This window comes from Narcine bancroftii, chromosome 7 (genome assembly GCF_036971445.1).
Source record: "Narcine bancroftii isolate sNarBan1 chromosome 7, sNarBan1.hap1, whole genome shotgun sequence".
In the NCBI taxonomy this organism is placed as follows: domain Eukaryota; kingdom Metazoa; phylum Chordata; class Chondrichthyes; order Torpediniformes; family Narcinidae; genus Narcine; species Narcine bancroftii.
Window position 1 is genome coordinate 104,106,805 of NC_091475.1, and position 26,713 is coordinate 104,133,517.

Below are 26,713 nucleotides of genomic sequence, written 5' to 3' on the forward strand. Positions count from 1 at the left end.
ATTGATTTGCAGGCATCGAAAATGACGACTGAAAGGATGACTGAAATTGAAGAAAATGTTGAAGACTTAATGGAAAGAATCAACCAAGCAGAAGTAGACTTGGTAAAGACACAAGATAAGCTGAAAGCTTTTGAAAAAGATGTGAAGAAATGGGAGTCAGACAGAAAAAGTCTGCTGGACAAGATCAAACACATGGACAATTTTAGCAGACAAAATAATGTTTAAATTATTGGATTGAAAGAAGGAATCGAGAAAGAGAGCCAGTGAACTTCTTTGAAACATAGATCCCATGAGTGCTGGGAGATCACAAATTCAGAGAAAAATTACATATTTAAAGGGCTCACCGGATGCTCAGACTTAGAAAAACTGGAAATCAGTGACCATGACCAGTCCTGGTAAGACTTTTGAGTTACCGGGAATGGGAGACAATTCTGGGAACAGAATATGAATACTTTCAGCAAAATAATGGCCCGCCCAAGTCTGACCATGAAAAAGTGTTATTTTTTTTTCAAGATTTTAATGCTACTTTGATTAAGCAAAGGAAGGAGTTTGCTGATGTAAAAAGATAATTGCATTCCAAAAATTTGATGATATACCCCGCCACTCTAAGGGTTGAAATAGCAGAAGGTAATCAGCAATTTTTCAAGACTAAGAACAAGGTGGAAGACTTCCTGTGGGTTTATAAAAATACTAAGGTTGCCAAAGGTGAAGAGTGTTTAAAATGGGACCAAGTAAACATTTTATTTTTTAAAACTGTCTTTTATTTATTGTTGAAAAGGAAATTTTATTGAAATGTTCATGGAGAGCTCAGAAAAGAGTGAAAAGGGTGGAGACTCCGGCCTGGAGAGGAGTATCTATAAAAGATGGTTCTAAAGGGAGCATTTTTTCTTTCTTGAATGATTCCAGGGCTTTTATTGCAGGCTTTCGGGATTTCCTCTTCACGTCACTGTGGGCAGGGTCACTGTATAATAGAAATATACCAGTAATAATAGAAGAGAAACTAACTGACAAAGCTGGAAAATTTGTAATGGCACATTGTAAAATTTATGCAGATTCATGGACTTTAATATATATGCACCAAATTATGTCGATGAAGCCTTTATGAAAGATATCTTCATAAAAACAGCAGAAGGAAGACAAAATATACTGGTCAGAGGAGATTGCAACTTATCTCTAGATCCAATATTGGATAACTCAATCAGAACAGTAACAAAGGCAAAAGCTGCAAAATCGACATTATCATTTATGAAGTTTGATTATCATTTGAATGAAGTTTGCAGGCAGCTTAACCCTGTAGAAAGAGACTCAAGGGTACATGATTCACATCAAGGACTGATATGTTTTTAATGTCTTCCCAGTTAAAAAGTAGAGTGTAAAAATTGAATATTTGGCAAGACTTTTATCAGATCATTCACCATTAACTTTAGGAGAATGGGTGCATAAAATTTTATCTTGGCAAGTAAAGGAAGAAGAGTCATCTAGAATGATAAATGCAATAAAAACAGGCTGACATTATAACATATAATCTAAAAGAAATAAATAATACTTTAAACAATACTTTAATAAAACTATAAACCAGAATTATTAAGAGATAAAAATGAAATGGAAGAATTTTTAACAAATGTTTAACTCCAAAATTAGAAGATAAACAACGTTGATTTAGATGCCCCTTTCACAAGAGAAGAAATCGAGAAAGCTTTGGGTACATTGCAAGCTATCAAATCTCCAGGGGAAGGATGGGCTTATGGGTTTCCTCCTGAACTCTATAGACAATTTAAAGATTTATTGATGTCTCTTATGATGGATATATTGGACTGACTGGTGGAGACCCAGACCGTCTGGAATCTGTCACAACTGCTATAATTACAGTGCTACTGAAGAAAGGTAGAGACCCATTAAAAACTTCATCATGTAGATGTAGTAGATCAAGTAGACAGGGGTGTCCTCTGTCTCTGGCATTTTTTTAAAATCCTAGCTATTGAGGCACTGGCAGAGATTATAAGGAGAGAGCCAGATATTAAGGGCTTTAAAGTTGGACCGGAAGGACATCAAATTAGCTTATTTGCCGATGATGCGCTATTACATAATGTTATGGGCCCAGAGGACCCCAAAACACAGCAGCAATAGAAATTCACCAAGACAAATGGTTACCTCAACAAAAGTTGCTTTTAGTTATCTTTAAAATTAAAACAGGATCAAACTTCAACTTATTGCTATTAACTTACTTAACCCCCTTCTAATTCTAAGTGCACATGTATGTAAGGTGTATGTATATAAGTTCAGCAAAGTTCTTTGCTTCACAGTCCAATCTCACTTCTCACTCCTCCAAGTTCACTGGTATCAGGCAATTTTTATACTGTGCACAGAATTTAACATGAACTTCACCAGGCTTTGGTGCTTGAAAGATAAATGGTTACCATTCAGTAAAGTTTTTGTCAGTTTTCAGAGAGAGACTTGTTGCTCATTGGACACCCACAACTGATTCCTCCTGTTCAGTCATTTAAGTGTCTTGCCGAAGAAACTTGCCCCATCAGGGTTTTCCAGATGATAACCTCTTTCTTTCAGGTCACCAGAGTTCCTTTTCTGTTTCCCTTATTTCAAGTGAAACATTATATAGCCAGCCATCTCCTCTTGTATGGACCACAAGGGCTTTGACCAGACTGAAAAAACTCAAAATCTGACTTCAAAATGGCATTTTTCCTCAAGTTTGCCAGCTTGTCATGTTCCAGTCCCAGTTGTTACTGCTGAGGGTAAAACTGCAGAACTGTTCTCTCTCTCTCTCTCGCCCTCTAAGAACAGCAAACTGCACTCAAATTGCGGAACAGGACCCAATCTTCTGAGTCCGTTAATCTGTTGCTTTCCTTTTGAGAATTTTATACACAATAATAAATCATTCATTCAAAATACAATCAAATGCATATTTTTTTTTATCCCATTAAACTCCCCATCCCAACCCTATCCCTCCCACCCCACCCAAACCCCCTCTAAACTACCCCAAAAGACAAAAAGAAAGAAAGAAATGAGATCTACTAAAACAATACATTCAATTATATGCCATGAATTGGGACCATACCACCAATGTTTTAATAATTTAATCACATCCATTCTACGTACGGGCTCCAAGTTTTAATAAAGAAAGAATAATTATTTTGTAGATTATATGTTATTTTCTCTAAAGGAATACATGATCTCATCTCCACATGCCATCGTTGAATATTCAATTTAGTCTCATTTTTCCATGTAACTGCAAGACATTTCCTAGCCACTACTAAAGCTAGCCTTAAAAAAGCAATTTGAAATTTATCTAATTTTAACTCCAAACTCAATGTTTTAATATGACCCAATAAAAATATCATATGATCAAGTGGAATTTTAAATTTAAACATAACCTCCAAAAATTCCTTGATTTTATTCAAAAAAGGTTTAACCGTCTCACTTCACCAAACCGAAAGTTAAAAAAAAGTACCCACTTCCTTATGACATCTAAAACATAAATCTGAAGAAACATATTTAAATTACTTTAATTTCTCCAGAGTCAAATATAATTGATGAATAAAATTATAATCAACCAAACTATACCTTACTTTTTCAATTTTAGTCACCACGTCCCTCACATATCGACATCCAATCATCTGGAGAAATAGATATTTCCAAATCTTTTTCCCATTTCACTCTCGTTTTATCAGCAACTGGTTTAGGCATTTTAGTCTGCAATAAGGTGTACATATCAGTATAAAATCTTTCTTACCACCATTGGTAAGTAAAATTTCAAATTTAGACCTTCTCAGAAGGTCCAAAATTATCTAACAACAAAGCTTTAACTTGGTAATAAGAATAAAGAGTACTCAAAGAAATTTCCTATTTCTCTTTCATTCTTTGAAAAGAAATAAAATAACCCACTTCATAATAATCTTATACCAATTTAATTCCTTTTTGTTCCCTTAACTTTAGAAGTTGATTATTAACTGTAAAGGGAAAAAGCTTATTTTGAAACAAGGGTGTTTTAGCTGAGATTTCCTCTTGAGCACTAACCTATAGCTTCATTCTTATTTTTTGTTAAGTAATAAGAAAAAATCAATAACCACAGTTATTGAAATTTAACAATTTCTCAAAATTTTAACATGGTTCCAGAAATACAACTAAAAAATAACTACAGAAAATCTGACAAAAAATGCCCTAGCCCCCCCAACCCTAACACTATCCCCTCCCACTAAAACGACTACCCCCTTAACAAAGAAAAGAATAGTGAAAGAGAAGGAAAAAATAGATGAGAACACCCAGCATCTTTCATTTACTATATGATAAGGAGTCGCAGCGGCACTCAAGACCAGTCTTAAATTTTCAAATTAAAATAATCCAGATATGGGCTCCAAATCCTTTTAAATACATAACATTTATCCCTTATATCATGTTATCTTCTCCAATGGAATACACAATCTTATTTCCAAATGCCATCTTTGTAAATTAAGCTCCATTTGATCTTTCCATGAAATGGCTATGCATTTCTTTGCCACTGCTAAAGCTAAATGCCATTTGAAATTTATCGAATTTATGTATCAAGCCCACTTCACTAACATCTCTAAGTAAAAAGATCTTTGGGTCTAAAGGGAATTTTATTTTTAACATGTTTTGTAAACAATCTCTTAATCTATACCAAAAACCCCCAACTCCTAATAAAACCATATTGATCATTGCACCAAAAACACTGATTTGAAGCACTCAGCTTATATTTTATCAAATGTTTTGGGGTCAAATATATGTGTATAAAATTATGCCACCAGTCTGTACCTAACATTTACTAACTTTCTCATAGGATCTCTACAAATGTTCCTCCAACGATCATTTTCAAACTGAACTCCCAAGTCCTTCTCCCATTTAAGACACGATTTATGCAGCTCAATCTTACACATTTTCTGCTGAGTAATTGATACATTTCTGAAATAAAACCCTTCTTCCCTCCATCTTGGACCAACATTTCAAGTTTAGATTCTTTAGGTAAATCCAATTGTCTCCCAAAATAATCATACAACATTGATTTAATTTGATAATAACAGAAAAGTGTGTGATTAGGGATTTGATATTTTTCCTTCACCTTTCAAATGATAAAAAAATGTTCAATTCAAAGCAGTCATAGGGGAGAGACGTGTTTGAACATCTCTCCTAGCAGATTTGAATAAATGCCTGTTTTGTAGCACCCTTTAAATATATGAAGTTCTCAAACTTTGTTTTTACAAGTAATTAAATTTTTTCTTTCTTTGGCTTGGCTTCGCGGACGAAGATTTATGGAGGGGGTAAAAAGTCCACGTCAGCTGCAGGCTCGTTTGTGGCTGACCAGTCCGATGCGGGACAGGCAGACACGATTGCAGCGGTTGCAAGGGAAAATTGGTTGGTTGGGGTTGGGTGTTGGGTTTTTCCTCCTTTGCCTTTTGTCAGTGAGGTGGGCTCTGCGGTCTTCTTCAAAGGAGGCTGCTGCCCGCCAAACTGTGAGGCGCCAAGATGCACGGTTTGAGGCGTTATCAGCCCACTGGCGGTGGTCAATGTGGCAGGCACCAAGAGATTTCTTTAGGCAGTCCTTGTACCTTTTCTTTGGTGCACCTCTGTCACGGTGGCCAGTGGAGAGCTCGCCATATAATACGATCTTGGGAAGGCGATGGTCCTCCATTCTGGAGACGTGACCCATCCAGCGCAGCTGGATCTTCAGCAGCGTGGACTCGATGCTGTCGACCTCTGCCATCTCGAGTACCTCGACGTTAGGGGTGTGAGCGCTCCAATGGATGTTGAGGATGGAGCGGAGACAACGCTGGTGGAAGCGTTCTAGGAGCCGTAGGTGGTGCCGGTAGAGGACCCATGATTCGGAGCCGAACAGGAGTGTGGGTATGACAACGGCTCTGTATACGCTTATCTTTGTGAGGTTTTTCAGTTGGTTGTTTTTCCAGACTCTTTTGTGTAGTCTTCCAAAGGCGCTATTTGCCTTGGCGAGTCTGTTGTCTATCTCACTGTCGATCCTTGCATCTGATGAAATGGTGCAGCCGAGATAGGTAAACTGGTTGACCGTTTTGAGTTTTGTGTGCCCGATGGAGATGTGGGGGGGCTGGTAGTCATGGTGGGGAGCTGGCTGATGGAGGACCTCAGTTTTCTTCAGGCTGACTTCCAGGCCAAACATTTTGGCAGTTTCCGCAAAGCAGGACGTCAAGCGCTGAAGAGCTGGCTCTGAATGGGCATGAAGAAAACCAGAGCACAAACAATGAAGATACCAATTTTAAAGCAATTCATAAATTTAGAAGAAGTTTGGACTACCATGGAGTCGGAACAAGCGATGTCGAAATTTGCTACATTTAATATGAATGGGCCCAATAATCCGAATAAATGTAAGAAAGTGTTAAATTATATTAAGAAGTTTAAGGTTGATATTGCGTTTTTTTAAGAAACACATTTAACAAACAGTGAACAAACAGACATGTTGGCATGGGAATGGGGTGGTGTATTAAAATGAGTTGTATCTGGGAAATCCTTGCTATTGTGGCAGACAGAGCTAAGATTCTCCATGAAGCAAGTTCCTAATGTTACTTCACTTGGAAGGATTGTTTTAGGGCCCCAAATGGTGTTGAAGGAGGTGTGTACTCTGCAGTCACAGAGGTGATTGGTGGGAAGGGAGCAGTGATGGGGTGGCCATGGAAGGAGTGGTCCCAGTGGAAAGGGGAGAGGGAAGAAGATGTGTCTGGTGGTGAGATCGCATTATATGTTACAGAGTGGCTGAGGACGATACATTGGACGCAGTGACAGGTAGGGTAGTAGGTTAGGAGAAGGGGAATTCCGGCCTCTGTTGCGTGTGAGGATGGAGGGAGCCAGTGCAGATGTGCGGGTAAAAGAGCATAGGCGGGAGTGGGCTGAGTTGATGGTAATAGAGGGGGAGCCACATTTTTGAAGGAGGAGGACATCTCGGATATTGTGGCTGAATAGCTACAGAATGAAGACATCAAACTGCATCCACAACTAATTTCTTGGATAATGTCACAGGGTATTTTTGGTCAATATTGCACAAGTTCAGATGTTACTAGCATTACAAAGATTTTTGACATTTACAGAATTGGTTTTTTGTCAATACACGCCTACTGTAGAAATATTCAGTGCATCTTGAAACAGAATATTGTGATTTGGTAATTTTGTTATTTAAAAAGTTGTGAGCAGCAACAATGTGTGTGATTTGTATGCCCACAACACATTATCATTTAAAGAGTATGATGATGCTTTCCCTTGAAAGCACACACAGTTGCTGAATTACGGATTGTTTAAAACCAAATATTTGTTTATTCCTAGTGCGGTTTGTGTCAAGGAAAGAAGTCAAAGAAGACTCAAAGTCATTGGAAACTGAATGGTAATCTTGGAATTAATAAAACATCTGTGATAGTACAGATCTATCACCAATGTACATAGTATATTTCGTTACTGTATCAAGACTGTGCTTACAGTGATTGGCTGAGAGCTAAGCCACGCCTACTGTCTGGGCCTTAAAGGGTTGTGTTCCTAGCCAGGTCGGATCATTCCGGACTGGTCGGCCACCTGTGAAGGGCTCATGTCTTTTGCTAATAAAAGCCTTGGTTTGGATCAACAAGTCTTTGGTTCTTTCGACGAGCTCTACAATTTTATTAGCAAAAAGAATTTTTTTTTGAAAGGGATGGAGCGTTTAACTTGGCCAGAAAAACTTGATATCGACCCACAGTCAGCTACAGCCTTCAAAGCCTTTAACTTCTGGCTGCTGAACTTTGAAAACTTCCTGAGATTCATTGAGGTGGAGGAGGATAACCAGCATCTAACAGCATTGCTGTCTATGATGTCCTTGAGAGTCTACGAGAACATCCAGGATGAGACCACTTACACCGGAGCCATAAAGGTACTGAAAGAACTGTATGATCAACCGGTGAACAGAGTTTATGCCCGGTTCATGCTTGTGTCGAGGAAGCAACAGCCCGGCTAGTCCAGCAAGGCATATTTACAAGTATTAAAGGCATTGGGCAAGGACTGTAACTGTGTGGACAAAACTGCTGCCGAGATCACAAACGATCTCATCCGGGATGCCTATGTGGCCGGGCTCCGATCGAACGAAGTGAGGCTGCGCTTGCTCGAGCAAGGGGTAGAAAAAGTAGAGGGCGTGGCCCGGATTGCAATCACAATGGAGGATGCAGCCTTAAAGTCAAATGAGTTCTCTAGGGACTGGACCCCACGTTCTGATGTGAGTAGAGTGCCCTTCTACCCTACCACTGACGGCCTGTCGGCTGCTGCTACCTTGCCCCCTGCGAACCCAAAATGTTATTTCTGCAGGAGGGACAAGCACAGCAGGTCCCAGTGCCCAGCAAGAAAAACCAGGTGCCAGAAGTGCCTTAAAAAGGGCCACTTTGCTGCAGCCTGTAGGTCTAAAATGACCACCAGCAAACACAGTGCCTCGTGTGAAGCCCAATCGCCACTATCCCATTCAAACTCTTCTTCCCCAGAGCTCTCGTCCAATGAGATTGAGGGCTCCCCTGCATGGCAACGCCTGATGTCACGGAGACGCCGAATCCGGAAGGGGGAGCCCACCCTCGCAACCGTGGTGTTGGCCCGCCTCTCGCCCCCGACTGTGGCAACCGCTGCTGCTGCCGCCGCCACAGCCACCCCCGCGGCCGACGCTACCGCTGCTGCTGCCGCCGCCGCGGCCACCCCCGGGGCCGACGCTACCGCTGCTGCTCCCGCCGCCACAGACACCCCCGGGGCCGACGCTACCGCTGCTGCTGCTGCCGCCGCCGCGGCCACCCCCGGGGCCGACGCAACCGCTGGCACAGCCACCCCCGAGGCCGCCGCTACCGCTGCTGCTGCCGCCGCCGCGGCCACCCCCGGGGCCGACGCTACCGCTGCTGCTGCCGCCGCCGCGGCCATCCCCGGGGCCGACGCTACCGCTGCTGCTGCCGCCGCCGCGGCCACCCCCGGGGCCGACGCAACCGCTGGCACAGCCACCCCCGAGGCCGCCGCTACCGCTGCTGCTGCCGCCGCCACAGACACCCCCGGGGCCGACGCTATCGCTGCTGCTGCTGCTGCCGCCGCCGCAGCCACCCCCGGGGCCGACGCTACCGCTACTGCTGCCGCCGCCACAGCCACCCCCGGGGCCGACGTTACCGCTGCTGCCGCCGCCGCCGTGGCCAACGCTACCGCTCCCCGTCTGCCGCTGCCTACGCCGCCGCCGATACGGCCACCACGACCGACTGAGGACCTCCCCGCGGCCACCCAAGCGTCCATCGCTGACGACCGCCGGGGCCCGACCACCGCGTCCGACGACCTACCCACCGCCAACCGCGAGCAACTACAAACCCCACTACTTACCTTTCACCTGCCGACGCCACCACAACAGCACTTCCGGGAGATTCTCCAACCTGCTCCTCCAGCGTTGACTATGTCCATTACGTCGTCCGTTGCGTGACATCATCCCGTTGCGTGACGTCATCGCGCAGATCCGCTGTCAACTGCTTCAATAACACTAAACCAGCAATGCTCTCATCCCCTCACCAGAGCAATGGAACTGATTGAAGTGCATGGACACTACACCAATTGCTTATTTGACTCTGGGTCAACGGACAGTTTTATCCAGCCAGATCTGGCCCTCTGTTGGGGACTTGACATTATCCCCACTACCCAGAGGATCTCATTAGCGACGAGGTCGCACTCGACTGGGAGAAAGGGGTAACGGTCACCCACTTCAAATTATTCGTCCTTCCCCAACTGTGCGCCCTAGTGTTGCTGGGATTAGACTTCCAGTGTCAGTTCCAAACGGTGTCCCTACACTTTGGGGGACCCCACGCCCCCCTCTCGATCTGCCATCGCCCCACCCCCGAAGCACCCGAGCAACCATCCCCCGTGCCCCGGGGCCAATCCTGCGGCCTTTCCACACTCCAGATTGCCCCGCCAGCACTCTTCGCAAACTTCACCCCTGGCTGGAAGCCTGTGGCCACCAAAAGTCGGCAATATAGTTACGAAAACAGGCAATTCATTAGGAGTGAGGTGCGTAGATTGCTGGACGAAGGTTAAAGTCCCTGGAGAGCCCAGGTGGTGGTTGTCAAGAACGGGGAAAAACTACAGATGGTGGTCGACTATAGCCAGACCATTAACCGCTTCACGCTCCTGGATGCGTACCCCCTGCCACGCATCACAGATGTGGTGAACCAGATCGCCCAATACCGCATATTCTCCACCATTGACCTACGTTCGGCCTACCACCAGCTCCCGATCACCTGTGAGGACCGACCATTCACGGCCTTTGAAGTGAATGGGCGGCTATATCAATTTCTCAGGGTACCATTCGGGGTCACGAATGGTGTCGCGGTCTTCCTGCGGGAAATGGACCGGATGGTGGACCAGAACGGGCTAACCACTACCTTCCCGTATCTGGACAATATCACCATCTGCGGCCACGACACGCAGGGCCACGACGCCAACCTAGACAAATTTCTTCAAACTGCCCGTCGGCTGAACCTGACTTACAATTTGGACAACTGTGTCTTCCGGACCACACGACTCGCTATTCTAGGTTGCGTGGTGGAGAACGGGATAGTCATGCCAGATCCTGACCGCATGCGTCCCCTAATGGACTTGCCTTCCCCCCCATACCCAGAAAGTGCTCAAACGCTGCCTGGGCCTTTTCTCGTATTACGCCCAATGGGTTCCACACTACGCCGACAAGGTGCGTCTTCTTATCAAAACCACCTCCTTTCCCCTCTCAACCGAAGCTAGAGCGGCTTTCGATCGAATCAAATCCGACATCGACGCTGCACGCGATCGATGAGTCTGTCCCGTTTCAAGTCGAGAGCGATGCATCCGACTTCGCCCTGGCAGCCACCTTGAACCAGGCCGGTCGGCCTGTAGCCTTCTTCTCCAGACCCTCCAGGGTCTAGAGAGTAGACATTCTTCGATCAAGAAGGAGGCCCAGGCCATAGTTGAAGCGGTGCATCGTTGGAGACATTACCTCGCTGGGAGGCGCTTTACACTGTTGACTGATCAACGCGTGGTCTCCTTCATGTTCAGCAATACCCAGCGTGGTAAGATAAAAAACGACAAAATCGCCAGATGGAGAATCGAACTCTCCACCTTTAACTATGACATCCTGTACCGGCCTGGTAAGCTCAATGACCCGCCTGATGCGCTCTCCAGGGGGACGTGCGCCAGCATACAGATGGACAGACTACAAAAACTCCATGAGACTCTCTGTCATCCGGGGGTCACGAGGTTTGCCCACTTTGTGAAGGCGCGCAACCTACCCTACACGGTCGAGGAGATCCGCTCCATGACCCGAGCCTGTTCGGTGTGCGCTGAATGCAAGCCCCACTTCTTCCGTCTGGATAACTCCCACGTTATCAAAGCCACCCGCCCCTTCGAGCGTCTTAGCGTAGACTTTAAGGGGCCTCTACCGTTGACCAAATGTAATAACTACATCCTTACGGCCATCGACGAGTACTCCCGCTTCCCGTTCGCTGTGCCCTGCCCAGACACCACTGCCACCTCAGTGATATAGGCCCTTCACAGTATTTTCGCCATTTTTGGGTACCCCAATTCCATCCACAGTGATAGGGGGTCCTCATTCATGAGCGCAGAGCTGCAACAGTACCTTCTGGAGTGTGGTATCGCTTCAAGCAGGACCACGAGCTATAACCCACGCGGTAATGACCAGGTCGAGAGGGAGAATGCCACCATATGGAGAGCGGTTACACTGGCTCTCGGTCTAAAGGTCTCCCCACCTCTCACTGGCAGGAGGTTCTCACTAGTACCTTACACTCCATCCGCTCCCTCCTATGTGCTGCAACAAATGCTACCCCCGCACGAAAGGATGTTCCTTTTCCCGAGGAAATCTGAATCAGGAAACACTGTACCGGCATGGCTTACCGTCCTTTTGCGACGCCACGTCTGGCACTCAAAGAACGACCCCTTGGTCAACCGAGTGACTCTACTCCACGCGAACCCACATTACGCCTACGTTGAGTTCCCAAACGGGCGGGAGGACACTGTTTCGGTGCGGGACCTAGGTCAGGATGCGGTAGACCCAGCAAACCCCCCAACCCAACCTTCCCCAACTCTTTATTCCCCAGGCCCCATGCGCAACAGAGGGACCAACAGCACCCCAACGACCCGGGCCACCCTGCCGAAAACACGACTGGGGATCTGAGCGAAGGAGCGGTCGCACCCGACGAGCCTGCTGGCGACACCACTCCAGCGACCCCAATCCCGGCACCACGGCTGACACGCCGGATGGTCAGACCCCCTGACCACTACAGTCCTTAACCTACCCCTTCCCTTCATTCTCTCGTTTTTTTTTCCAGGGTCAGTTCTCCAAGAAGGGGTGAATGTGATAGTACAGATCTATCACCAACATATAGGGTATATAGTTACTGTATCTAGACTGTGCTTACAGCAATTGGCTGAGAGCTAAGCCACACCTACTGTCTGGGCCTTAAAGGGTTGTGTCCCTAGCCAGGTCGGATCATTCCGGACTGGTCGGCCACCTGTGAAGAGCTCCTGTCTTTTGCTAATAAAAGCCTTGGTTTGGATCAAGAAGTCTTTGATTCTTTCGACGAGCTCTACACTGACCAACATGATGTTCAACCAGATTTAGTGTATAAAAATATATCTGACACATTTGTAACTGATATTTCTCTGTCTACTTTGCTTAAGGATTAAAAGATACTAATGAAGAAGGGGAAGAAATGGAAAATCGTTGTGTGCCTCTACACAAAAGTCAAGAGGGTTTTTATTGCACAAAGTGAGTGTTCACTTTTTTTAATTGGAACAATATCAGTAACAAATTGTCATACATATGGTAAAATTAGGCATCGTATTGAAATTATGTTTGTTATAAATTTTGGAAGCTTTCATCAAATATTATGGCCGAGTTAAAACTGGACTTAATTGGTCAGCGGTGTCTGAGTAGTACTTTTGATGTACGCTGTGTAGTCCAAGAAATGTTTGATTGTAAAAGTGCTACAAATAACCTTCCTGGTATGGTTGCCAGTTATTTGCCATATTTCACGTGCTTAAGAAGGTCAAGCAGAATCTGTTGAGGGAAATGGAGAGCTGGCATTTTGAGTTGAGACTGTCCTTCATTATGATTGAATGTTGAGAGGGAACTTATTTAAAAAAAAAGAGAACGGATGAGACATGGGCCAATAAGTTTTTGATGAATGGGAAAAATGGAGCCAGGAAAGTGAGCAGTTTGGAGTAAGTTAACAGAGGCAGGTGAGTAATTGGTGGCAGAGAAACAGAGAACGAAAAAGGGAAACAGAAAATAAGAGATAGGTGGAGAGAGGAGCAGGTTCTCCAACTTCACACCTCACTTCCAATCACCTGGTCACACCTGCCCTTTTTATCCCATCTGTTTCTACATATTTGTTTGCTTCTAATGCCAAGACCCCCTGTCCTGTCCTCATCACTCTTTAGGATACCTATCATCTACTGTCCCTTGATTTGTCTTTCTTCTCTCCTCTTAATACTAGCTATTATCACTTCACTGTCAGTCTTGATGCAGGTTCACAACCTGATCTGTTTCTCTTTTCTCACAAATACTGCTCAAACATTGAGTTCCTCCAACATTTTGTTTCCTATTGTGAAAAAGGAAAACCTGTCTGATCATCTTATTGGAGTTCTTCCAAGTAACATATATTACAGAGAAAGGAACCAATAAATGTACTCCATTTTGATTTCCACATCCAAAGTATATTGACAAGAATATATTGTCTAAATAACAGGAACAGACACAGGGCATAAATACATCCTTTCCTGGTTGTTAAAATGCACAAAGTATTGTAACATGGGATCAGTGCTAGAGTCTCAATCCTCCACATGCAAATAAGTCGACTGAAGGGTCTTAAAGGTATGGTTGCTAAATTTGATGTAATTTTGATGGTAGGAAAGTAAGTGATGAAGCCACAAAAGGATAAGAGACAGGCTAAGTAGCTGGGCAAAGATCTGGCTCTTCTATTCCACATTATCTGATGTGTCCTCCTTCAAAATATTCCCTCGACCACTATCAATTCAGCACTTATCTGCATATCCTCGATTTCACGAACGTCTGCCCTGCCTCCCTCCACCCCTAGGTGCACCAAGGGCAGAATTCCCCTTTCCTTGTCTGTCACCCCACCTGTCTCCATATTAAACATATTATCCTCCGCAATTTCTGCAATCATCAACGTGATCCTACGACCTAGACACATCTTCCCCTTCCTGCCTTCCGCAGGGACTGCTCCATCTATGACTCCCTTGTCCACTCATCTGTTCCTACTGATTGCCCCTTGGTATCTACGCGTGTGACCACAGAAAATGCTACACACACCCACACCTCCGTCAAGACAATTCAGGGCCACAAATAGTCCTTGCAAGTGAAGCAACCCTTCACTTGTGAATCTGCAGGGGCTATCTATTATCAATGCTCCTGCTGTGGCCTCCTCTTCTGGTCTGGACGCAAACTGAAAGACCATTCTTTTGTGCTCATTCGCTCTGTCAGCTGCAATATCTGGAACCTCCCAGTGGCCAACAATTTCAATTCCATGCCCCATCCATGCTGACATCAAATTAAGAATAATTTACTGGTTGGTTGCTGTCATACTTCTTGGTTTCCTGTGATGGTGCTTGAAATAATTGTCCCTCCTCACTATTCTTTCCATTAGTCTAGCAGCTTGCCCATACACATGCCTTGTATGTTTTCAAGTGTTCAGTTTTCACAGTGCAGGACTGATGTCTGAGAATTAGCATGTCGTGCAACAGGCACTAACCTGTCCAGTTTCATATTGCAGCAACTGGGCACTCTTTTCAAAATTAATTTTATGAAATCAAAATTAAACTTGAATATCAGACTACTGATTAGTGAAAAGATAAGCTAGCATTAAGTTAGCAGTAAGCTTGTATATGCTGCAGCCACATGATTTCTGAGCCACTAAATATGCAGTTGTATACCAACAATGGAAATGCCCAGGTAGATTGCCATTTTAAATGAAGTGCAGCATCAGTCTGGTTTGACTCATGCTCGTGATATTGAGCAGCCAATGATTAGTAGTTCACCCACCAGTAGACTGCCAGTTACTAAATGACGATCTGAACATTTATGGTATGGAAGTAAGTATGTTGTTTTAATGTGTATTGAAAGGAGCCAAATTAATTCTTGTGTATTGATTTCTCTGTGTGGTAAATAGAAAACTCCATGATGCAACCCAAACATCTAACGAATTAACGTTTGAAGAAGCCAAAGATGATCTGAATGATAAGAAAGCAATCACTGAAACGTCCTTTGAAGTAACTTTTGAGGATTATTTAGGTTGCGATTGCTGCGAGAAAAAAGTCACATATGAAAAATTAAGTGACGAAAAGTTCAGATCAACTTCTTCTCACACTTCCCAAGATAATCCTTTTGATAGAAGTTGGAGATTCAGTATTGCCTCTGAACAATCATTCTCAAGGCAGTATTCGCTCAGTAGGTACACGTCAGTTGGAACAAATACATCACAACAATTTTCTTCTGACGAAATATGGGGATCTTCTAGTGTTTCACAGACAGCTCCCGATGAAATGTATTTTGTTAATAATAAGTCCTTGGACAAAAATACAGATTCATCAGGAAGAGGTGCCACACAAAAACCAACTAGATATGTTAGCCATAATTTTGAGAAATATTCAGTGCCATCTTCATACTTCAAGACAAATGAATCCATTCAGTTATCAGATTCAGAAATAGCATTTTCTACTGAACTTCCTCCAGGTGATATCTACAACTTGGAGGAAGAATGTGCAAAGGCGAAAAATACCAATTCTTCCTCAGATCCACTTATTCAGAAATGTGCCTTATTGACACAAGAAAATCATAAAACATTTGACCAACTGCAATGCAGAAAAATGTTTCAAAATGTTATACCAATGGCTGCTAAGAAGTTTAAAACTGCCAAAAAATATCAGGGTAAAACTGACAAAGGTGTGGTTTATCAACCTACCCCATGTTTTCCAATGTTACATGAAAGCCAGATGATGAAACTTGGGCTGAATGTTGCTAAGAAGGCATCAATTATTCAGAGGATAATGTCACTTCCTCTACCGTCAGAAATGTTGGAAAGAAATGAGGTAGCTCTTCCTATCAATACACCTTTACAATCAAAACCAAAATCACAATGTATTGGACTCCCAAAACCTGAATATGTGGGAAAGGGGGATCTTCCTGCTGAACACCAACAGGCAGAATGGAAGGATAGGCTTGAATTCGGTTTAATAAAACAGATGGCCTATTCTCCAAATTCAGAAATATCACTTCAAAAAATACCATTTCTGAAGCCAATTGCACCAGGCAAAGGATTTAAAAGACCAAGATCATCATACATACCTTTTATTGATCAGGAGGTTGTTGCTAACCTGGAGCTGAACTTAAAGCACAAATACATTACTCACCTCTGTTGAAAAACAATGCCTTTCCAAGAATCAGTTGCATTAATGATTCCTATAGCACCACCTGTCTCTCCAGCAATCAAAACAAATGGAGTTAAAATAGAAAATATAGCTATGGAAATATGTTTTATTGACAGTGAAATTAAAAAGACTGGAATGAAACCTTATACAGAAAAAAATTTGAGCATATATGCGGAGATCCACGATCAAGAAAATTAATTGCATCCCAGCCAAAACCTTGTTTTGGCGTACCTGTTCCCCACGAAAAGCTGTCCTTCATTACTATAGAACAACAATTACTGAATCAGAATGTGAAGGAAAGGGGTATAAATTGCAAAGAATGTCTTCCAAAGGCAGTACAGTATTCAATACAGCATTTTATCCCTGATGCTCCTCAAATGAAAGACGACTCACAAAGCAACCCAACACCTATGTACACCATGCCTCATTCTGCGGGCAAAAGATTCAACGCAAAAGAGGACCATGAGGTGTATACCCCTTGCTCCATCAATAGTTTTGCATCCCCTGCTCCATCAAGGAAAAAAAACATGCAACTCCCAAGGACTGGTGAAAGACATACATTAAGCAATATTGATAAAATTGAAGCTGCTGACCACAAATCAAGGACCAACGCAAGTTGCAGAGATTTTGGTGAAAGCAGCAATGTTAATTGCATGCAACAACCTTCTGCCTGTCCTAAAGAAGGAGCTAAAGGCAAGAAGGATATAAACGTGGCAAAACATGTCCATGCTGCAGGAGTTCATCACATCTCTCAGCATCCAGGGCAGGTAAAGATACGTGACCAATATTGTGGGCCTGAGCCCTCTTCGAGGTTTGAATAAAAAGCAGGTAAGGCAAGGGAGAAGGAAAGAAGGAGTAGGGGAGGTGGACAGCTCAACCGACAAAGGACAATAACTGGATAGAGATAGGAGAACGTGAAAACTGGGAATTGATTTGGGGAAGAGGTGGCTCTGTGAATGGAGAACTAAAGGAAAGGAAAAATAGGGATAAAAGGAAGGAGGAGGGGTTAACGGAAACTAGAGAAGTCAATGTAAATGCCATCCAGTTTGAGGGTGCCCAGGCGGAATAGGAAGTGTTTTTCCATTTTTGCGGGTGGTTTCAGTCTGGCATGCAAGAGACCAGAGACAGACATGTTGGCAGGAGAATGAGTTGTATCTGGGAAATCCTTGCTAATACGGCAGACAGAGCCAAAGTGCTCCATGAAGCAAGCTCCCAATGTTACTTCACTTGGAAGGATTGTTTTAGGCCCCCAAATGGTGTTGAAGGAGGTGTGTACTCTGCAGTCACAGAGGTGATTTCTGGGAAGGGAGCAGTGATGGGGTTGGCCATGGAAGGAGTGATCCCAGTGGAAAGGGGAGAGGGAAGATGTGTCTGGTGGTGAGATCGCATTGTATGTTACAGAATGTCTAAGGACGATACATGGGATGCAGTGACAGGTAGGGTAGTAGGTTAGGAGAAGGGAAATTCCTGTCCTTGTTGCACGTGAGGATGGAGGGAGCCAGTGCAGATGTGCGAGTAAAAGAGGATAGGCAGGAGATGGCTGAGTTGATGGTAGTAGAGAGGGAGCCACATTTTTGAAGGAAGAGGACATCACAGATATTGTGGCTGAATAGCTATAGAATTAAGACATCAAACTGCATCCACAACTAAATTCTTGGATAATGTCACAGGGCATTTCTAGACAATATTGCTCAAGTTCAGATGTTACTAGCATTACAAAGATTTTTGACATTTACAGAATTGTTTTTTTGTCAATAGATGCCTACTGTAGAAATATTCAGTGCATCTTGAAATAGAATATTGTGATTTGGTGATTTTGTTATTTAAAAAGTTGTGAGTATCAACAATGTGTGTGATTTGAATGTACACAACACATTATCATTTAAAGAGTATGACGATGCTTTCCCTTGAAAGCACACACAGTTGCTGAATTACGGATTGTTTAAAACCAAATATTTGTTTATTCCTAGTGCAGTTTGTGTCAAGGAAAGAAGTCAAAGAAGACTCAAAGTCATTGGAAACTGAATGGTAATCTTGGAATTAATAAAACATCTGACCAACATGATGTTCAACCAAATTTAATGTATAGAAATATATCTAATACATTTCTAACTGATATTTCTCTGTGTACTTTGCTTAAGAATTAACAGATATGAATGAAGAAGGGGAAGAAATGGGAAATGGTTGTGTGCCTCTACACAAAGGTCAAGAGGGTTTTTATTGCACAAAGTGAGTGTTCATTTTTTTTATTTGGAACAATATCAGTAACAAATTGTCATACATATGGTAAAATTAGGCATCGTAATGAAATTATGTTTGTTATAAGTTTTGGTAGCTTTCATCAAATATTATGGCCGAGTTAAAACTGGACTTAATTGGTCAGCGGTGTCTGAGTAGTACTTTTGTTCTACACTGAGTAGTCCAAGAAATGTTTGATTGTAAAAGTGCTACAAATAACCTTCCTGGTATGGTTGCCAGTTATTTGCCATATTTCACGTGCTTAAGAAGGTCAAGCAGAATCTGTTGAGGGAAATGGAGAGCTGGCATTTTGAGTTGAGACTGTCCTTCATTATGATTGAATGTTGAGAGGGAACTTATTAAAAAAAAGAGAACAGATGAGACATGCGCCAATAAGTTTTTGATGAATGGGGAAAAATGGAGCCAGGAAAGTGAGCAGTTTGGAGTAAGTTAACAGAGGCAGGTGAGTAATTGGTGGCAGAGAAACAGAGAATGAAAAAGGGAAACAGAAAAAAAAGAGATAGGTGGAGAGAGGAGCAGGTTCTCCAACTTCACACCTCACTTCCAATCATCTGGTCACACCCGCCCTTTTTACCCCATCTGTTTCTACCTATCTGCTTGCTTCTAATGCCAAGACCCCCTGTCCTGTCCTCATCACTCTTTAGGCTACCTATCACCTACTTGCCCTTGATTCGTCTTTCTTCACTCCTCTTAATACTAGCTATTATCACTTCACTGTCAGTCTTGATGCAGGTTCACAACCTGATCTGTTTCTCTCTTCTCACAAATGCTGCTCAAACATTGAGTTCCTCCAGCATTTTGTTTTATATTGTGAAAAAGCAAAACCCATCTGATCATCTTATTGGAGTTCTTCCAAGTAACATATATTGCAGAGAAAGGAGCCAATAAATGTATTCCATTTTGATTTCCACATCCAAAGTGTATTGACAAGAATGGAAGTGTGTCTAACCTACAGGAACAGACACAGGGCATAAATACATCCTTTCATGGTTGTTAAAATGCATAAAGGGCTGTACCATGGGATCAGTACAAGTCTCTCAACCCTCCACATGCAAATAAGTCAACTGAAGGGGCTAAAAGGTATGGATGCTAAATTTGGTGATATAATTTTGATGGTAGGAAAGTAAGTGATGAAGCCACAAAAGGATAAGAGACAGGTTAAGTAGCTGGACAATGATCTGGCTCTTCAATTCCACATCATCTGATGTGTCCGCCTTCTTCAAAATATGTGGCTTTCCCTCTACCACTATCAATTCAGCACTTATCCGCATATCCTCGATTTCACGAACGTCAGCCCTGGCCCTCTCCACCCCTAGGTGCACCAAGGGCAGAATTCCCCTTTTATTGTCTATCGCCCCACCTGTCTCCATATTTCAACATATTATCCTCCGCAATTTCTGCCATCAACACCGTGATCCTACCATCTAGACACATCTTCCCCTTCCTGCCTTCCACAGAGCCTGCTCCATCCATGACTCCCTTCTCCACTCTTCTGTTCCTACTGATTGCCCCTTGGTATCTACCCGTGTGATTGCAGAAAATGCTACACACATCCACATCTCCGTCAAGACAATTCATGGCCACAAATAGTCCTTGCGTGTGAAGCAACCCTTCACTTGTGAATCTGCAGGGGCTATCTATGATCAACGTTCCTGCTGTGGCGTCCACCTGGACTGTACGCAAACTGAAAGACCATTCTGTTGTGCTCATTTGCTCTATCAGCTGCAATATCTGGGACCTCCCAGTGGCCAACAATTTCAATTCCATGCCCCACACCCATGCTGACATCAAATTAAGAATAATTTACCGGTAGGTTGCTGTCATACCTTGTTGTTTTCCTGTGATGGTGCTTGAAATAATTGTCCCTTCTTACTATTCTTTCCATTAGTGTAGCAGCGTGCCCATACACATGTCTTGTATGTTTTCAAGTGTTCAGTTTTCACAGTGAGGTCTGATGTCTGAGAATTAGCATGTCGTGCAACAGGCACTAACCTGTCCATTTTCATATTGCAGCAACTGGGCACTCTTTTCAAAATTAATTTTATGAAATCAAAATTAAACTTGAATATCAGATTCCTGATTAGTGAAAACATAAGCTAGCATTAAGCTAGCAGCAAGTTTGTATATGCTGGAGCCACATGATTTCTGAACCGCTAAATATGCAGTTGTATACCAACAGTGGAAATGCCTAGCTAGATTGTCAATTTAAATGAAGTGCAGCATCATTCTGGTTTGACTCATGCTTGTGATATTGAGCAGGCACTGATTGGTTCACCCTCCAGAAGACTGCCAGTTATTAAATGACGATCTGAACATTTATGGTATGGAAGTATGTTGTTTTAATATGTATTGAAAGGAGCAGAATTAATTCTTGTGTATAGATTTCTCTGTGTTGCAAATAGAAAACACCTTGATGCAACCCAGACATCTAATGAATTAACGTTTGAAGAAGCCAAAGATGATCTGAATGAAAACAAAGCAATCAAAGAAACTTCCTTTGAAGTAATATTTGAGGATTATCTAGGTTGCGATTGCTGTTAGAAAACAGTCACATCTGAAAAATTAAGTGATGAAAAGTCCAGATCAACTTCTCACACTTCCCAAGATAATACTTTTGAAAGTAGTTGGACACTCAGTATTGCTTCTGAACAATCATTCTCAAGGCAGGATTTGCTCAGTAGGTACACGTCAGTTGGAACAAATACATCTCAACAATTTTCTTCTGACGTAATATGGGGAACTTCTAGTGTTTCACAGACAGCTCCTGATGAAATGTGCTTTGTTAATAATAAGTCCTTGGACAAAAATACAGATTCATCAGGAAGAGGTTCCACACGTAAACCCACTAGATATGGTAGCCATAATTCTGAGAAATATTCAGTGCCATCTTCACAATTCAAGACAAATGAAACCATTCAGTTATCGAATTCAGAAGTAGCATTTTCTTCTCATCTTCCTCCAGGTGATATCTACAAGTTGGAGGAAGAATGTGCAAAGGTGAAAAATACCAATTCTTGCTCAGATCCACTTGTTCAGAAATGTGTCTTATTGACACAAGAAAATCTTAAAATATTTGACGAACTGCAATGCAGAAAAATGTTTCAAAATATTATGCCAATGGCTGCTAAGAAGTTTAAAACTGCCAAAAAAAATCAAGGTAAAACTGACAAAGATGTGGTTTGTCAACCTACCCCATGTTTTACAATCAAAACCAAAAAAACAATGTATTGGACTCCCAAAACCTGAATATGTGGGAAAGGGGGATCTTCCTGCTGAACACCAGCAGGCAGAATGGAAGGATAGGCTTGAATTTGGTTTAATAAAACAGATGGCCTATTCTCCAAATTCAGAAATATCACTTCAAAAAATACCATTTCTGAAGCCAATTGCACCAGGCAAAGGATTTAAAAGACCAAGATCATCATACATACCTTTTATTGATCAGGTGGTTGTTGCTAGTCTGGAGCTGAACTTAAAGCACAAATACATTACTCACCTCTGTTGAAAAACAATGCCTTTCCAAGAATCAGTTGCATTAATGATTCCTATAGCACCACCCGTCTCTCCAGCAATCAAAACAAATGGAGTTAAAATAGAAAATATACCTATGGAAATAAGTTTTATTGACAGTGAAATTAAAAAGAGACCGGAATTTCACATTTTACAGAAAAAAATTTGAGCATATCTGCGGAGATCCACGATCAAGAAAATTAATTGCATCCCAGCTAAAATCTTGTTTTAGCATACATGTTCCCCACAAAAAGCTGTCCTTCATTACTATAGAACAACAATTACTGAATCAGAATGTGAAGGAAAGGGGTATAAATTGCAAAGAATGTCTTCCAAAGGCAGTACAGTATTCAATACAGCATTTTATACCTGATGCTCCTCAAATGAAAGACGACTCACAAAGCAACCCAACACCTATGTACACCATGCCTCGTTCTGCGGGCAAAAGTATCAATACAAAAGAGGACCATGAGGCATATACACCTTGCTCCTTCATTAGTTTTGCATCCCCTGCTCCATCAAGGAAAAAAAACATGCAACTCCCAAGGACTAGTGAAAGACATAAATTAAGCAATATTGATATAATTGAAGCTGCTGACCACAAATAAAGGACCAACGCAAGTTGCAGAGATTTTGGTGAAAGCAGCAATGTTAATTGCATACAACAACCTTTTTCCTGTCCTAAAGAAGGAGCTAAAGCAAGAAGGATTTAAACGTGCCAAAACATGTCCATGCTGCAGGAATTCATCACATCTTTCAGCATCCAGGGCAAGATATGATACGTGACCAATATTGTGGGGCTGAGCCCTCTTCGAGGTTTGAATAATAAGCAGGTAATGCTAGGGAGAAGGAATGAAAGAGCAAGAGGAGAAGCACAGCCAAACCGACAAAGGATGATCGGAGGAGGTATTGTGAATGGTACCAACAGGAGAAGGTATTGTGAATGATGTTCACTGCGGATAACTGAAGACATAGTCACCCGACAAGACTCTGATGAAGCAGTTTCTTTAATTCCTGCAGATGTGAGATGGTTACATTTCTTTAACTATTTAAATTCTTAATGTAAACATCATTATAGCAAAGTTAATAATCTTTGATGACTGTAATTAAATGCATACTCATTTGGAAAGAGGTCAGTGGGCAATTTTTAAATTCAGTAATAGAACATTTGCTAATTTAAATTGATAACTGATTTCAGATTCAGATTTACTGTCAGTAATTTAAAAAAAAAATTAAATTGAGATATCCAGCATGGTAACAGGCCATTTCAGTCCCACAAGTCTGAGCAGCCCAACTTACACATAATTAACCTACACCCAGTACGTTTCAAATGGAGGGAGGATACCGGAGACAAAGGGAAAATACAAAAACATGGGGAGAACATACAAACTCCTTACAGACAGTGCAGGACTCCAACCCTGGTCCGTCCCGATCAATAGTGCTGTAAAGGTGTTGCACTAACCGCTACGCCATTGTGCCACCTCAATAGTTTGCTACACTAACTGTGTTGCCTCATAAGGTATTGACCTTTATCATGATCTGAAGTACAAAAGGTAGAAATTAAAATTACCATACATTTCAGTGTATAAGTCAAGTCGTTAAACCCTGAAAAATCACTAAAAAAATGGGGGACAATTTATATGCCAGATATACTTTTGAGACCTTAAATTCAGGTCAAAATCTGTTGACATTGGGGGGGGGGGGTGGGGTGGCATGAACATGCGAAGGACTTAGACATGTTAAAATATTAAAATTAAGAATTTTTTTACTAAAAAATGGACCAAATAAGTACTAAGAGACCAAGGCAGGATTGACAAATTTTTACTCAACCAGGAAAATCGAGCGAAAGCCCAAAAAGGGCTTAAGAGTGGCCTCGGGACCAGTGGACTCCTGCAGAGCTGGGGAGTCGGGACAAGAACTAAACATATATATATCCTGGAAAAACTGAAAAACTTGAGCAATTGATTTGCAGGCATCGAAAATGACGACTGAAAGGATGACTGAAATTGAAGAAAATGTTGAAGACTTAATGGAAAGAATCAACCAAGCAGAAGTAGACTTGGTAAAGACACAAGATAAGCTGAAAGCTTTTGAAAAAGATGTGAAGAAATGGGAGTCAGACAGAAAAAGTCTGCTGGACAAGATCAAACACATGGAGAATTTTAGCAGACAAAATAATGTTCAAATTATTGGATTGAAAGAAGGAATCGAGAAAGAGAGCCAGTGAACTTTTTTGAAACATAGATCCCATGAGTGCTGGGAGATCACAAATTCAGAGAAAAATTACATATTTAAAGGGCTCACCAGATGCTCAGACTTAGAAAAACTGGAAATCAGTGACCATGACCAGTCCTGGTAAGACTTTTGAGTTACCGGGAATGGGAGACAATTCTGGGAACAGAATATGAATACTTTCAGCAAAATAATGGTCCGCCCAAGTCTGACCATGAAAAAGTGTTATTTTTTTCAAGATTTTAATGCTACTTTGATTAAGCAAAGGAAGGAGTTTGCTGATGTAAAAAGATAATTGCATTCCAAAAATTTGATGATATACCCCGCCACTCTAAGGGTTGAAATAGCAGAAGGTAATCAGCAATTTTTCAAGACTAAGAACGAGGTGGAAGACTTCCTGTGGGTTTATAAAAATACTAAGGTTGCCTAAGGTGAAGAGTGTTTAAAATGGGACTAAGTAAACATTTTATTTTTTAAAACTGTCTTTTATTTATTGTTGAAAAGGAAATTTTATTGAAATGTTCATGGAGAGCTCAGAAAAGAGTGAAAAGGGTGGAGACTCCGGCCTGGAGAGGAGTATCTATAAAAGATGGTTCTAAAGGGAGCATTTTTTCTTTCTTGAATGATTCTAGGGCTTTTATTGCAGGCTTTCGGGATTTCCTCTTCACGTCACCGTGGGCAGGGTCACTGTATAATAGAAATATACCAGTAATAATAGAAGAGAAACTAACTGACAAAGCTGGAAAATTTGTAATGGCACATTGTAAAATTTATGCAGATTCATGGACTTTAATATATATGCACCAAATTATGTCGATGAAGCCTTTATGAAAGATATCTTCATAAAAACAGCAGAAGGAAGACAAAATATACTGGTCAGAGGAGATTGCAATTTATCTCTAGATCCAATATTGGATAACTCAATCAGAACAGTAACAAAGGCAAAAGCTGCAAAATCGACATTATCATTTATGAAGTTTGATTATCATTTGAATGAAGTTTGCAGGCAGCTTAACCCTGTAGAAAGAGACTCAAGGGTACATGATTCACATCAAGGACTGATATGTTTTTAATGTCTTCCCAGTTAAAAAGTAGAGTGTAAAAATTGAATATTTGGCAAGACTTTTATCAGATCATTCACCATTAACTTTAGGAGAATGGGTGCATAAAATTTTATCTTGGCAAGTAAAGGAAGAAGAGTCATCTAGAATGATAAATGCAATAAAAACAGGCTGACATTATAACATATAATCTAAAAGAAATAAATAATATTTTAAACAATACTTTAAAAAAACTATAAATCAGAATTATTAAGAGATAAAAATGAAATGGAAGAATTTTTAACAAATGTTTAACTCCAAAATTAGAAGATAAACAACAAGTTGATTTAGATTCCCCTTTCACAAGAGAAGAAATCGAGAAAGCTTTGGGTACATTGCAGGCTATCAAATCTCTAGGGGAAGGATGGGCTTATGGGTTTCCTCCTGAACTCTATAGACAATTTAAAGATTTATTGATGTCTCTTATGATGGATATATTGGACTGACTGGTGGAGACCCAGACCGTCTGGAATCAGTCACAACTGCTATAATTACAGTGCTACCGAAGAAAGGTAGAGACCCATTAAAAACTTCATCATGTAGACCTATATCACTCCTGAATGCTGATTATAAAATATTGTAATGACTTGGACAATATCGATCAAAATCAATACATACAGACCAGGTGGGATTTGTCAAATGAAGACATCCTTCAAATTGTCTACGTAATCTATTTTATATAATACTGAAGTTGAATCCAAGTATAACTATCTCCTAAGATGCAGAAAAAGTATTTGATCAATTAGAATGGTCTTTCTTATTCAAAACATTGGAAAAATTTAGTATAGGCAGAAAATTTATAAATTGGATAAGAAATCTATCAAAAACAACAAGCCACAATTATAACTAATAATCAGATGTCAGTGTTTTTTTTTTACCTTGAGTAGATCAAGTAGACAGGGGTGTCCTCTGTCTCTGGCATTTTTTTAAAATCCTAGCTATCGAGCCACTGGCAGAGATTATAAGGAGAGAGCCAGATATTGAGGGCTTTAAGGTTGGACCGGAAGGACATCAAATTAGCTTATTTGCCGATGATGCGCTATTACATAATGTTATGGGCCCACAGGACCCCAAAACCCAGCAGCAATAGAAATTCACTAAGACAAATGGTTACCTCAACAAAAGTTGCTTTTAGTTATCTTTAAACATGAAAACAG

The 26,713-nt window shown here is 41.8% G+C and overlaps 1 protein-coding gene across 8 annotated transcripts in view; it reads left to right on the forward strand.

The window, feature by feature from the left end:
* The first annotated feature begins 9,702 nt into the window (after nucleotides 1–9,702).
* Nucleotides 9,703–26,713, forward strand: part of LOC138739154 (uncharacterized) — a 44,023-nt gene continuing 27,012 nt past the window's right edge. For 4 of the 8 annotated variants that reach the window (XM_069890676.1, XM_069890674.1, XM_069890673.1 and 1 more), the window contains exons 1-5: nucleotides 9,703–10,705; nucleotides 12,688–12,775; nucleotides 15,198–17,222; nucleotides 18,426–18,483; nucleotides 18,597–18,684. In XM_069890676.1, the coding sequence (XP_069746777.1) occupies nucleotides 10,105–10,705; nucleotides 12,688–12,775; nucleotides 15,198–16,446 (1,938 nt within the window). In that variant the 5' untranslated portion in view covers nucleotides 9,703–10,104 and the 3' untranslated portion in view covers nucleotides 16,447–17,222; nucleotides 18,426–18,483; nucleotides 18,597–18,684. Of the gene's footprint in view, nucleotides 10,706–12,687; nucleotides 12,776–15,197; nucleotides 17,223–18,425; nucleotides 18,484–18,596; nucleotides 18,685–21,676; nucleotides 23,920–24,057; nucleotides 24,580–26,713 lie in introns of those variants that run through there. The other 4 variants (XM_069890675.1, XM_069890677.1, XM_069890678.1 and 1 more) reach the window with 4 other exon arrangements.